Genomic DNA, 15,292 nt, shown 5'->3' with positions numbered 1-15,292 from the left:
GAGTATGTCAGGAAACTGTAGTTCTTCATCTGTTCCGAATCTACTTTTTGATCCAGTGCAGACTTCTCCTTAGAGGAAAAGGATCTCTGTAGACAGCTAAACAATAGATATCGGCAGCAGACAAGCATCTAGAAGAATCCCTCAAAAACAAAGTGCAACAAAACATACTCCCCACCTACTAAATTCCATAAGAGTCTACACATTGACACAGGGTGCCAGGGACCAATTTTCTTCCTTGATTTTAAGGCAATAAAGATTCAGACAGAGGGCAGAGCTCTAATAGTGGCCCTTTTACCGACTTGCTTTTTGACAAGTCACATAACCTCTCTCAAGTCTCAGTTTCTTGAACTATACAAAGTAGAAATAATAGTACTCGTGATACAGATAATCAAAATACAATTAGAACCCCCAGTCTCTTGTCCCCTTCCCCACTAGCAGATGAGAAATGAGTTGTTACACTCAATGACATTAATTAGCTCTGGCTTGAGGCCTCTTACCAAGAGCATCCTAACAAAAAAGCACTCAGGATAAAGACACATGCCTGGTTCTTCAGGGAAAAAGAGACTGCTAAATATGCTAATGATGCTGATGGAGATAAACACCTTGTCTTCTTTAAAAGGCCACTTTGTGTATACTGTAGCTTCAGCTGAGCAAGACCAAGTAATACCATTGAGAATTTCTACTTGGATTGACTTTAATTAAAATAGCTGGCAAGTAAGATACAAGGCAAACATAAAATGTGAATTTTAAAACTATTCTTAAAATAAGACCCAAAGTATATTTCAAAGGAAACCGAAGAATGTGTGTAGCAATATTCATGTTAAATTTAAATTCACACACACATATATACAAACACATATTTATATTTAGTGACACTATTATTACTAAAAATGTAGCTCACGAGTCATTCAACAGTCACAAGTAACTTGATTGTCTATGTGTTTCCCAACTTGTGGCTGGTGAGGGGAAAGGACAATGGCATCAGAAGATTTGAGTTTTCATCCATTTACCAGTCTTGAGACTATGGACAAGTCAAATGCCATAGGACTGTTGAAGTAGTTCATATAAAGTGAAAAACACTACAGAGAACTCTAGAGCAGCAATAAAGTATAGTGGAAAGAATACTGGCTGTGGTGATAGAGCATCTGGGGCCAAATAACAATTCTCCTCTCTGTGTAACCTTACTCCATCACTTACTCCTCAAACTCAGATAGCTCAGCTAAAAAATGAGGGTATAATAGGGCCATGTGATCTATAGAAGGTACCTTTGAATCCTATATAAATTTTTGCTAATAACTATACAAATTAAAATTCTAATCCAAGGTAACATTTAGAGTGGGCAGCTAGGTGGTGCAATAAAAAGATTGTCAGGCCTGAAATCAGGAAGATTCATCTTCCTGAGTTCAAATCCGGTCTCAGACACTTACTAGTTCTTTGACCCTTGGCAAATCACTTAACCCTGTATGCCTCGGTTTCCCCATCTGTCAAATGAGCTGGAGGAAGAAATGGCAAACCACCCCAGTTATCTTCACTAAGAAAACTGCAAATAAAGTCACAAAGAGTGATACACAACTGAAATTACTGAACAAAAATGACAATGTTTATAGTAAGATTAACTAGTGAACTTTAAATATTCTGTCTGCATAATACACAGGTTTTTGTTTCAGTGTTTTAATGCATGTGGTAAATAATACCTCACAATTTCAGGACTATAGCTTCCTAGTTTTTAAAACAAAGACACTATTATTGCCTATATTATCAGAAGGTTAACTCAAGTTATGTTTCAGATTTAGTGGCTACAAAGTTACAGTAAACTATTTTTTCCATTTTCCTGGCACATCTATGATGATAAAGCAATAAGTCAATTTAAATATTTATATTTTTCTTCATCGATAATATAAGGAGGGTCAGATCTTTTTTGCTGTTGTTGTTTTTGTTTTTTTTAGTGAGGCAATTGGGGTTAAGTGACTTGCCCAGGGTCACACAGCTAGTAAGTGTTAAGTGTCTGAGGCCGGATTTGAACTCAGGTACTCCTGACTCCTGGGCCGGTGCTCTATCCACTGCGCCATCTAGCTGCCCCTGCGTCAGATCTTTAATGTCCCTTCTGTGGAAACAAAGGAGCAGTCAGAATAGAAGATGCTCATTTTTAGCTAACAGAGATACTATCATCATAGATGCTATGGCTCTTTACCATCTCAAGTGACAATAAATGCAGTTATACCCTAGTTAAACAGCACAGCTGAAGAATCTGATGTTTTTGTTAACTAATTCCTCCAGTTAAACTGCCTGGATCACTCTCCAAATTCCATTCTTAAAGCTACAGTACACTGTCAAACACAAATCTTCACTAATAAACAGACCCATAAACTTCATTCTCAGCACACTTGGAAAGAAGATCCACAAAGAAAGTTACCACTCTCTCTAAAGACAAAGCAGGAAGCCTGAGGGAAAACAGAGTATTTTCCCAAAATTTTACACTGGGAGAACTAGTGACAAATATTTCAATAATAAAATTTGATTAGAAATGTAAGGGGCAGCTAGGTGGCGCAGTGGATAGAGCACCGGCCCTGGAGTCAGGAGCACCTGAGTTCAAATCCGGCCTTAGACGCTTAACACTTACTAGCTGTGTGACCCTGGGCAAGTCACTTAATCCCAACTGCCCAGCAAAAAAAAAAAAAAGAAGAAGAAATGTAAGGAGGCAGAAATGATTCCAAAAAATTCCAAAAAACAGTAAGGTAACTGGAATAACTAATGGAAACAATATTTATTTCAGATTCCCTCTAGATCTCACAGTTAACAGAAGAAAACTAGACTAAACATAGTCTAAGGGAAAAAGTTATAGGATTCAGAAGTTTTTAAAGAAAAAGTAGCCAACCGATTAAGCATGTAGTTCTCAGCCACCTTAGTGAGCTGTGTCCCCATAACAGAGATTTTGCTGTAATTGGGCTTCAGATCCCATTTCCCATCCCTACCTTGCTTATTTCATAATTCTAGATCAACATCTGTAAAGTCTTCCTGAACAACTTCTAGGCTTTTTTGTCACCAAGGATTCAGACGGGAAGCTCTGGAGTACAAAACTTTTGTGTGGACTTTCCTTGGCTTCCAGCTCAGACTTGTGTGTCCACCATGATGCTGGTGTGTCCAGGGCATATGTAAACTAGGGATGTCCCTCTCTCAGCTAGGACTGAAATACGTCACACAATGCGTATGAGAAATCTGAAAAGAGTTTTGTTCAAATATTTGAAATGCTTATTTTCTGCAAAACTCTAACAACTGAGATTAAGCAAAAATCTTCACTGTTTTATTCTAAGCATCATGGCTTTGGCTGGTAGCTTACCTTCAGCTGCTTTGATCACATATCCCTTGTCTTCACCAAATGGCACATCCAGTAGCTGCATGATTCTATCCAGCAGTCCATGGATAACCTCAAACCCAGGGTTTTTGTTGTAATAAACAGCACAGAGATGCCGGTGGTTTCTTGCACCTACATCTGGAGAAGGAATTAAGAGAGGTTGTTTCATTTCTTCTTTGTCAAGAGGTTACACAAGCCTTCATTTCAGAAAGTGTTTTGAACTTTTAACATATATTTTTTTCTCTTAGTCTAGCTTTTATTACTGTAATGATTGGAATGATGCCACCTACTGGAGACTTGCTGTGGGAAAGCTCCACCATGAGGAAAATGCCTCAGAGGGCAAGGCCATGTGGCTTTTCATTGGCGTCAGAAAATGACGTTTTGCTCATGGGTGCTGTCTATCAAGGCTACCAGCCAATCAACTTGAGGAGCCTCCTATTTTCTGGGAGGAGACAGGAAGGAGGAAAGAGAGCCTGCGCGGAGAGCTCTCGCTCTCTTTGGGTTCCTGACTTGATGGTGGTTGTGGCAGCAGAGGACTTCACAGGAAATTTGAGGAAAGATAGGAATGCCAGGCTGTTGGAATTCTGTTCTCAATCTTTTTCTTTCTATTTTTCAATAAACCTTTAAAAACCTAAACTCGTTTTATCAGTGATTTTAGTCAGTTTCCCCAAAAACTGGGGGAACAGTTTAGAATCCACATTTAGAATCTTAAATTACACATTACTATATTCTCATAGAAATCTCTTCCACATTCACCTCCTCTACTCCCAGAGTGTAAATAATGGGTATTATCCACAACTGAAGTGAACTACTGATCTTTTATTTTGCAAATACTATGTTGTTATTGTTGTTCAGTCATTTCAGTTGTATCTGAGTCTTTGTGACCCCATTTGGGGTTTTCTTGGCAAAGAAACTGGAGAGGCTTGCCATTTCCTTCTCCAGATCATCTGACAAATGAGAAAACTGAGGCAACAAAGTTAAGTGACTTACCCAGGGTCATATACACCTAATAAGTGTCTGAGGCCAGAGTTCCAGATTTGATCTCAGGAAGATCCTTCCTGACTTCAGGTCTGGCACTCTATTCACTGCGCCCCTTGCACATACTATACTATCCCATATAAGAAAATATGTGTAATGTGACCATTCAAACAGAATTTACCTAAATACCTAAATCATTGCCCACATTAAGCAATATTTACATATAAATATATGTACATAGGGGCGGCTAGGTGGCGCAGTGGATAAAGCACCGGCCCTGGATTCAGGAGTACCTGAGTTCAAATCCGGCCTCGGACACATAACACTTACTAGCCGTGTGACCCTGGGCAAGTCACTTAACCCCAATTGCCTCACCAAAAAAAAAAATATATATATATATATGTACATAAATGTGGATATGCTTGGTTTATTTAAAGGGAAAACCATATTCTTTTTTTTTTTTGCAGGGCAATGAGGGTTAAGTGACTTGCCCAGGGTTACACAGCTAGTAAGTATCAAGTGTCTGGGGCCGGATTTCAACTCAGGTCCTCCTGAATCCAGGGCCAGTGCTTTATCCCCTGTGCCATCTAGCTGGCCCCAAGCCATATTCTTAATACCTAAGATTTGTATTTAAATGAGCAGAGCCTCTGTTTTCCTGGCAAGAAGGCAGGGAGGAAGGGGACTGGTGGGGCAGAATGTTGTATACATTATTAAATATGGTAGATTAGTGTCTATACTTAATTGTTTGTCTTTGTTAAAAGGTACTGTTTGATTTGGGTAAGGGGGGGGAAGATTTTTTTTCCTCCAAGAAACAAATGATATCAGGACAAAATGCAACATTAAATGCATTTTTAAAATACAAAGCTAAGTGTCTGATAAAAAAAAATTGATCAGGGCAATGGATTCTTGGAAACTTATGCCTTAGATCACAGTTTAAACTCAAGTCAGTAAATAATTATAACTCTCTAACCTGTTTTGTAATTCAGTCAAAAAAGAATCTGATATTCCTTGTGAAATCAGCATCAAATGTAACATATACAATCAGATACCAAAGAACAAACACAGTATAAGACTTTACCCTCTCCTTTTCTTTGGAGGTGATATGCTTTATAAATTAGCAAAAGAGACACTCCATTTGGACAAGTAAATAGAGCATTGTTGTTACTAGGGAAAAAGTCTACTGCTAACGTCTATGGTTTTCACTTGAGTTTTATGTTAAGATGTTTGTGAACACAAAAGCTCATTAAAGCAAGTGCATGTGCATTCCAAATTGAAGGGCCTAATTTCTAAGGAAAGACAGCTAAAACGACAGACACAGAGTTCCTGAAGCTAAAAGAATAGTTAATAAAACAGAACTCTGCTTTCTCTTTTACATTACTGATTTGCTCCTGGGTATCTTTGCCATGTGTTACCCATTTTTTGGTGTCACATGCTTCTACTTTAACACAGACATGTACTGAAAACACTTTGTAGTTCCATCTTTGCTAGGAGAGGGCACCACAACAGCATGGAAAGGACTTAGCATTATAAACAGGAAGCATTATTTTGGTAACCTTTGCCTTTGATTACCTCTTTCTAGGATCTCCAAATTACCTAACAGTTATCTTGCTTGATCAGAGTGATGCTTTGGATTCAAGGCCTTTTTTTTTTCCAGTTAAAGTAAATGATATTTAACTTGAGGAAAGGCACAATGCAATCAAAAAGATAATAAAAAAAGAAGGCTGAATTTGGAATTTTTTTTTACTGAGTTTGAAGGCTATATATCTCAAGAAAGCACAAGAACCGCTTCACTCTCATCAACTAGATTCTCCACTTATTTGATTGTAAAAATGCAACGAAACTTGCCAAAGAGGTATCATCTCAACTTTGTCTGGAAAGAAAGGGGGCTCGAATCACCCAGGTTTACCAGTTTGTCACCTCCCTTCCAGGGCTAAAAGAAACTTTCATCTAGATTAATTTACTCGTGTTTCTTCCTTAAACGTTTCTTGTATTGTCAATGGAATTAGGACAAACAAACAAAAAACCCCCGAGGATTTGGATCTACACATCCTTCCTCCCTTGAGTATTTGACTGGTAAAACTCCCATTCTCTAGTGTTTGACACTGAGAACAGATTGCATCACCGGAAACGCATTGACTGCACACCCCAAAATAAGAACTGTTTAGACATTTTGGATTTGATGGAAATGCCTCCATTCTTTCTAGTTCAGTTAGCAGGCCCCTTCTTCCTTAGGTCACGCCATCAAACAATTCCACTTTGAAAATGGGCCTGCCGAGTATGGCAGCCTAAATGACACATGCATTTCACAGACTTCAAAGCACTGCCTGGAGAAGCTGTTCCAAATAACCCAGGGACACACAGCCGGTTAAGGGTCTACAGAACTAAAATAATGAAGCCCATGGAGGTGACGCCCTCTAGCACCCAAAGGTGGCACTCATTCCGAGATTCAGAGTGGGCACCTGCTCAGGAGGAAACTTGAGCAATCCTTTCACCCAAATACTGGTGATGAGTGAGAAAGCAGCTTGTGGTGGGGCCTCCCTCGCTGCCCTGGGGGTCCCAGGGGTTCCAGCTCAAGCCCTACTCCTCATACACCGTAACAAACCTCTCAGTGTCCTCAGACAAGCCTTTAAGGCTGTCAATTGCAAATGAATTGATGATGTGTATGTGCATCAGTGGAGGGATCCTCTGGATGAAGCGCCCCCCCTCCCCCCTCACCCCCCCCCATGTAATCTCAGAGCTGCCTCACTTTCCTCCTCCTCCCTGCCCCCAAAAGATCCCCTAATAGAAAAAAGCTGTGGCATCACAGGCTTGAAAGGAATAGATCAAGGGAAATATTTTCTTACCTCTACCCTACTTATATACTTTAAATCAAAATGCCAGGGGCAGCTAAGTGGTGCAGTGGATAGAGCACCGGCCCTGGATTCAGGAGGACCTGATTTCAAATCCGGCCTCAGACACTTAACATTTACTAGCTGTGTGACCCTGGGCAAGTCACTTAGGCCCAATCGCCTCACGCCAAAAAAACCAAAAACAAACACAAAAAAATGGCAGCCTTATTTGCCAGCCTAGGCCTTGAATACCAGGAGGACAATATATGCTAGTGGTCTTCCTGAGGAAATATCTACAACATTATCACTTAAACTTTGGAAACCATTTCTTCATATCCCTTTATTTTATGTGTATGGGGCCAAAGATACATACATTGATGAAAGGGTTGTAGATAGTATTACAACAGAGTTCAATCAAGGTATAAACTGACCAGTGCTACAGGAGCAATTTGTACCAACTACTTTCTAAAAACATAGCCCCAAAGTCTTAAAATGAAATTGCAGCTAATGTAAACTTTAAAAAACAAAGGAGGTCTGTACTAATAAATGGAATTAAAGATGTTTTTTGCCCTTGGTAATCCTCATAATTGTAGGAAACATGTTTGAACAAAGTTGAAAAGTTATGGAATAACTGATATGAAAAAAAATCTATGACCTTTTAAATACATGAATGAGAAAATTACATCCTCACGGGTTCATTTTTATTTAGCTAAAGTAAGCCTGGCATGAATTTAATCTGTTTTAAAAATTACAATATTCAATGCATGACAGAGCATGTTATGGTCACGTTAGTAGAGCTTAACAATGTGGAACCAAATACAGTAAAAATAACTGTCTTTATAAAAATGCTGTATCGATATAGTTAGATGCCATCACACAGACAAATGAGTGCAGGATGCTACTTCACATACCGTTAATGTTAATGTTCTTTACACCCATCTTTTTTATATTATTAATTGAAAATTCTGAATGCCAAAAAAATGAAATAATAAAATTATATCAAGCCAGGCTGATGACATAAGGCATCTTTAGAGAATTGTATTCCACATGGGAACCCTGCACCATCTTGCATTTGCTGCTTACTGTCTAAAGAACTGATAATTTCTTAGAAGTAGAAAGCTGAAGTAATTCACTACTATCATCAGAAAGCATTTGACATCCTCATTGCACAACCAACTATATTATAAAACACACATATACACATCTGGCACTTGTTCTCTAGGATCTTATAATCCAAGAGAAGTCACACAAACCGGCGGATTATATACATTAAAAATATTAAACACAGAAGCAAAGGGCCACTGAATCTAATTATATTCTATGCCCATCATGAGTGAGCGCTTCTGACAAGGTGCAGAAGAGCAGAGACATTAAATACAATCATGGCAAAGAGCAGAAAAGTACCTGTGGGCCTTCCATATCTACATACGCTGAGAAGAAATGGACAACAAGAGTCAGCAATATGATGTGGTGGTCAAAAAAGCTAGTAAGTAAAATAACTAAATTTACTGACTTGCACAATAAGCCTCATATGCTTTTTACAACTTTATAAACTTTGATTTTGCAGTCAGCCCTCCCTTTTCTGCCATCAGTTGATTTACACAATTTGGCACTGAGTTCATAAAACATTGACATATCCTTTTGATGCTTCATCATTCAACTATATTTTTATCACACTGTATAGTAAGTGCATATTTGATGAAAAATCTTTTTTTCCCAGTCTAGCCTTCATTGTGCCATTATAAGCTTTTTCAATTGTGTTTTTAAAAAGCCACTGAAGCTTTTTTTTGGTGAGGCAATTGGGCTTAAGTGGCTTGCCCAGGGTCACACAGCTAGTATGTGTTAAGTGTCCGAGGATGGATTTGAACTCAGGTCCTCATGAATCCAGGGCTGGTGCTCTATCCACTGCGCCACCTGGCTGCCCCCAAAGCATTTTTATCTTCATCTTTTAGGTAAATTTCTTAACCTTTTGTGACATATGGCATGATACAAGATTGTTTGGAGAATTCTATCTCCATTTGAGAATTTCCATAATTCTAGAAGAATTCTCTTTCTCAGTATATTGATATATTTATTAGAATCCAGTATTACCTCAATGAAGACATGACTTCTAGGCCCAGAGGTAGTTTTAAAAAAAAAAAGGAAAAAAAGAAAGAAAGAAAAGAAAAAAAAATCCTCCAAACTTTTTTTGGTATTTTATGATATGATAAAGATACCTAGATCTTAGAAGATCACCTAGACTTTAGACGACAGTTTTGGTATAGTCTTGGAAGAAAAAGTAAGTTTCCTTAGTAAAAATGATCTTTTCCCAATCTTTGGTACACCACTCTTTGTGTTGTCTTGTCCACGACGAGCATTTTTTCCTTCATATAGATAATATCCTTTTTTAAACTATTCCTCTCACTGTCTTTCCAATTTCAAGAAGTCTATGTCTCAGGAAGACCAGTTTCCAGGTCTCTCTCAAGGTCTACTCTAAAATTCTGTGCTTCCTTTGTTCATTTGAGAAAAGTTTTAAGAGAATAGGATTCAAATGCTAAAAATGAAGAGAGATGGTTTGAAGAGCTGGGGAAAAGGATCAAGTTCTAGGAACATGGTACTACTTTCTAGACACCTAGAAGGAATGGTATGGGTAGGGAAAAGGAGTATAGAGTAGCTGTGTCTAAAAGGAACAAAAAGGAGAACCAAAGGTAGAAAATAAGAACTAGAGTTAATTGTATGTATAATAAACATAATTTAAAATCCAAATTTTAAGTATATTCTTTTAAAACTGAGGTGTGTATCATGTGCTACCTGAGACTTTCAAGTTTTCTATTAAGGGCAGGGGTTTTTGGAAAAGGGAGAAACCAACCCAACAACTGAACCACCATTGGACAACTTAGATTTGAAATCTAATTAATATCTGTAACCAATATGTTACAAAGCCAGAAAATGTCTTCCTTCCTCTCAACTTAAATAGCCTCACCCCAGTTAAGTGTTTTCTCTTGCCATTTATGTCAGATTTTGGATATGTTGGCAGTTTTACTGCCCACCAAGGAAAAAACTGAGATCATCAAGCTCAATCTGCATTTAATGAAGAGCTGTCATGCTTGACTTTTCAAAAGCTGCTTGTTTTTCTTGGCATATTATTTAGCAATTCACAAATTAAGCCCTTCAATGCACGTTCCCATTTCCAACCTCTAAGTAATTTGCTTACCACTTTGTTTATGCTTTAAGTATTTTAGATACCCAACAGGTTAAACCGATGTATTAAGGAATGAAACCAATTAGTAATTCATGGTTTAGTCTGATCCCGTTTGGTCAGCTATAGTGAAAGCTATGCTGGCTTTCCCATTTTATAAAAGGAGACAAATTTGCCCCAGAGTGAAAGTCTGCATTCAACCTCTTGATCCAAGAACAAAATTTCCATACACATCACTGTGCCCATTTAGGAGGGAAAAAAACAGCTTAGCCCTCCGAGTCATGTGTAATGTTTAAAACAACAGCAAAATCAAGCTATAGCAACAGCCTCAGCAAAAGCAATTTGATTATTATCCTTGGTAACTACAAATTCCAGGATCCAAAATGGAAGTGGTGGCCCTTGAGAAGCATACCCTAGATGCTAATCCCCAAAAGAATGTCAAAGGACTCCCTGGGTAGGTGTGGGTACAAAAATCACGTAGGAGTGTTAGGGAATAACTGGGAAAGCAAATGGGTTTGATGAGGGAAATTTTAAGGAATTTTACTTGCCAATGTTTAACATGAATAGAGGATCATCTCAACACTAATCCCCAGTATGAGTTAAAACTATAATATCTGTGAATAAGAGCATACTCCTTTTTAAAAAATAAAAATCTAGCTTAATTATTGTCACTATTTAAGAGTAGAACTAAGGTCAGAAATTAGCTGTGTTCATTTTAACCTGTTAGAATAAAACTACAGATCCACAACCAAATGGATCTTTGCTCTCATCAATGCATATGTTCTCTCCTACAACAGAGATCACAGCCCATTCATGCCTGCCCATGCAGTACAACTCTTGTCTGTGTCCTCACATTATTCCACTCCCCCTCAACAAACCAGAAAGCCTTCCTTTCTCCTGACATCATAAGATTACCAGTGAGTCATATGAACTGTCCACTAGTTCTCCCTCATTCTTGTCAGGCGAACAGTCTGTATTCTCCTTTGCCCATTTCTTGTGTGACATTGTTGAATCTGGAGCTCCTTATCTGCTACATGCTGTAGCCTGCTTACCCTCACCCATACACATTCTCAGCTGTCCTTTTTTTTTTTTAGTGAGGCAATTGGGGTTAAGTGACTTGCCCAGGGTCACACAGCTAGTAAGTGTTAAGTGTCTGAGGCTGGATTTGAACCCAGGTACTCCTGACTCCAGGGCCGGTGCTCTATCCACTGCGCCACCTAGTTGCCCCTGCTGTCCTCTTACTGATATTCACTAGAAGTGATTAAAGAGATAAGATATTCTTGTGGAAAAAGTGTGTTCATTAAAGGATTTCTGTGATTTTCCTACGGCAATCCAACCTTGTTTCCTCCTTCTTTGAAATTCTAGGTCTAACTGGTTGTCTATTTGCAGGGTCTATACAAGATGTATATAGTAATGGACAAGCTCTACAGAGTGCCCATATAACTATATTTCATAATCTGGATGATATATGTTCTTTATCCCCTTGATTTTCCTAGTGTGGTTAAGAGAAACTTAAATTCCCTTCTCTTGCAGAAGGCTCAACTATGTTCTGGGGCTTGATGCAACCTGCAATCCATCCCTCCCCCCTCCAAACTGGAGCATCTAAAAGACCTCACCACCCATAGGAGATGCTTCAACTTTCACTCACTGCTGGACCTCTCCTGTGAGAGGGGTAAATACCTCTGGAGAGCCAACACCTCATTCTTTTATGCCTCGCCCCATGGTAATGATCACAGGGTAATTTTAAAGATTATCTCTGTTGTATCTTTGAAAGTATCATAAAAAATTTTCATGTGTAGATAGAAAAGTTTCTCTTTGTTGGAAGAAAAACTTTAAGGTAATGGTTAATTTAAAAATAAGTATACTGGTAATCTAGCATGCTCTATATTTTCCAGTCAATTTTGTGATGGCAAAGCTGTGGTCTACTACAGAATATACCTTCACCAAGGATGCCCTTGATGCATAGATTATTCTCAATAAAAATTTTATATAGATGGAGAAAGTAGGTATAGGTCTGTAGTTGTAAATGTTCTCTCAGTTACCTTTTTCAAGTCATCAGTAAGAATTTAAATTATTTAGTATGTGGCAGACACTCTGCTAAGCACTTGAGATAAAAACGAAGGTAAAAAAATTCCGTTTCCAAGGAGCATACAGTCTAATGGGGAAAACTACACACAAACATCTATGCACAAACAAGACACCAGCATTAAGGGAGACAGGAAAGGTTTCTTGCGGAAAGTGGATTTTAGCTGAAACATGGAGGAAGAAACTGAGAGACAGATGAGGAGGGAGAGAATCCATGTGTGAGGGGATGGCCAGTGAAAACACCCCGAGTTGGGATATGGAGTGACATGTTTGAGAAACAGCAATAAGGCCAGTGTCACTGGAGCATAGAGTGTATGAAGGGGAGTCAAGTAGAAGAAAATTGAAAAGGAAGGAAGAGGCTGGGTTACAGAGAGCTTAAAAAGCCAAACAGAAGTATTAGTAAGGTCTGAGGTTTTTCCCATGCTTTGATATCTTCTGAAAATGTAGAAATTCTTTTCAAAATATTAATAAAAATAAGTAGAATTCGATTTAGCAAAATAAAAAAAGGAGCTACTTTTATTCTTCTGTGCAATTTTACATATGGTAAAGGACTGAAACTAATTAGAACCTAATCATAGATGGGATTAGTCTGTTCTCTTTACTAGTGAAGTGTCAGACTTCAAGCAACTCCCTAAGGAAGAATGATGGTGTGCCAAATCTGAGGAGGGGGGACATGGGTGTGTGGTTTGCACTTACCTAAGTTTCTGACAAAGTCTCCCAAGGAACTTCAGTAAAACCTTCAACATATGAAACCAACAGTAGTATATGCACCCATAACAATTTTTCTTATACAGTCAATAAGTGCTTGCTGAATTAATTGTAGAGTTCCAGATCTGCTTCCATTTAGAAAGATGCATTTATTGGTAGAAACCTACATTTTTTTAGCCCTCACAAAATGTCTCCAACTTGTAAGTAAATGATCCCTCAATCTTCCAGACACTCCCCACAACTCCACCCCTCGTTTTAAACATCAAACTAGCAGGCTGGGGATTTGACTTCTTGGAAAAATATTTTTATTTCTCCCTCTTTTTAAAGGTTTCTTTCTTGGCTGGCAAGCTGCTTTCTCATTTGTCTACTGGTGAGCTGGATTTTATTTTTAATAGATATCTCATCAAATGGTAGGGAGAAAGGCAAATAAAATAAGTATGGCCATTGGCCTGAGAAACTGGCACCTTTATTAGTAAAAACAAACATGCTGAGTTCATTTGGAAAAAAGGGAGGAAAACACTCAAGAGGGTAATTTTTTTCTTAAACAAGTTGGTACTTAAGTGCTTTTAATTTTTCTTCTGAAATAAAAAGTGGAAGGAAAAGAAAGGGGGGGCATAATTCAGCATTAGGTGTGAGATGTCTAAGCAAAGAGATTATAATCATGATATATTTTTGTATTTCTGGGCAAAAAATGCCCAATTTCAACTTCTAGGACTTAGGGGAGAATGTCCCTAATAAAATATATGGATGTGAATATTCAGCAACTAATAAAATCAGGCTTAACAGGGAAATCTACACTAGGAATGGTGTTCATTTTCAATTATTTACATCAGTGATTTTCAACATGGGAGCTATAGGCTACTGGTCAGCAATGGTTTGCTTCTAAGGGTTGTATAATCAGTCCCACAAGCCCCTACAGGACCAACCACAGGGCTTGTCTCCAACACAATCATAATTCTCCTTAACCTCCAATACTTCCGCACCCCACCCCTTTCCCTCTGCCATGCAAGGTCCAAACTTCCTTGGGCTGGGCCATGGTCCTGCAGGGAAGTTAGAATCATTAGAAAAACCTCCTCCTCTTCCAGGATAACTACTACCGATCACCCAGGATCACCCGCAGTGGCTACTGAAGGTCCCCTCAGTGGGCAAGTTCTGTGCTCTGGGGCAGTGACTGGTAAGAGCCCTGGTTCTCCCATTTACATTGGAAGGCAAGGGATAAATCACATTGAATGAGCAAAAAGGTCCACGAATGGGTTGTTCATTATTATAATCAATAACTTTCTCTGTAGGTGGAATATACATGGCAGGCCTTCCATGTCAGGCTGGCTGATCCTCGAGACCCAGCCCATAACCCTAACATAAGGTAACAGCTGCTTCCTACATTTCCAAATACATTCATGTGCACTCACTTTGTATACTCCCAATTACATTATGAAATAAGTAGGGCAAAGATTCTTATAGAGCCCGAGTCTTAAAGAGGTTGACAACTTTCCCTGGTCACTAGTTCAGTCAGGCCTAGAACCTAAATTCTACTCCTCGCCCAATGTACGCACATTCGTTGTACACATCACCCTTGGCAAATGCATTTTGGAAGGCAAACTAAGCAGAAGCAAGCTTCCCAATGAGACGTCTTGTGACGTTCTCTTCCTCCCCGACCTTGCCTCTTTTCCCAATCTCCCCATTATTGCTGAGGACAAACCATCCTTCCGATTCCCCAGGTTCTACAACCCCAGGGCCACCGTGGATTTGTTCCTCTCTCTCACTGTCAACCTATGGTTTCTATACTTTGCTGTTTCTAACTTCACACCATCTAAAGCATGTTGCCTTCTCTCTAACACAGCCACTAACCTATCTGTGACTCTCCTCACCAACCCAGGACTGCTGCAATAGTTTCCAAACTGTCTTCCCACCATCCTCCACAAAGCCGCCAGAGTGGGTTCCCTAATGGGTGGTTCTGACAAGCATTCCTCCACTCAGTGAAGTCATGGGGCTCCTACTGACTCTGGGATCAAATAGGATTTCTTCTTTTTCTAATCTTTTAAAGTTTCATAATGTATATCATTATTAGTATAGTAGTACAAGTATATAGTTTGTCAATTAGCAAATGCACAAAGATTATGAACTCAAAATAGTTTTTGATGATGGAGTACACAATCAAAAGAG

General features: G+C 38.9%; 1 protein-coding gene across 1 annotated transcript in view; it reads right to left on the bottom strand.

The window, feature by feature from the left end:
- Positions 1 to 15,292, bottom strand: part of FARSB (phenylalanyl-tRNA synthetase subunit beta) — an 84,276-nt gene that overhangs the window by 25,755 nt on the left and 43,229 nt on the right. The window contains exon 16 of the mRNA XM_043992450.1: positions 3,338 to 3,490. Coding sequence (XP_043848385.1) covers positions 3,338 to 3,490 — 153 coding nt within the window. The remainder of the gene's footprint in view (positions 1 to 3,337; positions 3,491 to 15,292) is intronic.

This window comes from Dromiciops gliroides, chromosome 3 (assembly GCF_019393635.1).
Source record: "Dromiciops gliroides isolate mDroGli1 chromosome 3, mDroGli1.pri, whole genome shotgun sequence".
In the NCBI taxonomy this organism is placed as follows: domain Eukaryota; kingdom Metazoa; phylum Chordata; class Mammalia; order Microbiotheria; family Microbiotheriidae; genus Dromiciops; species Dromiciops gliroides.
This window is presented reverse-complemented; position numbering and strand designations above follow the sequence as displayed.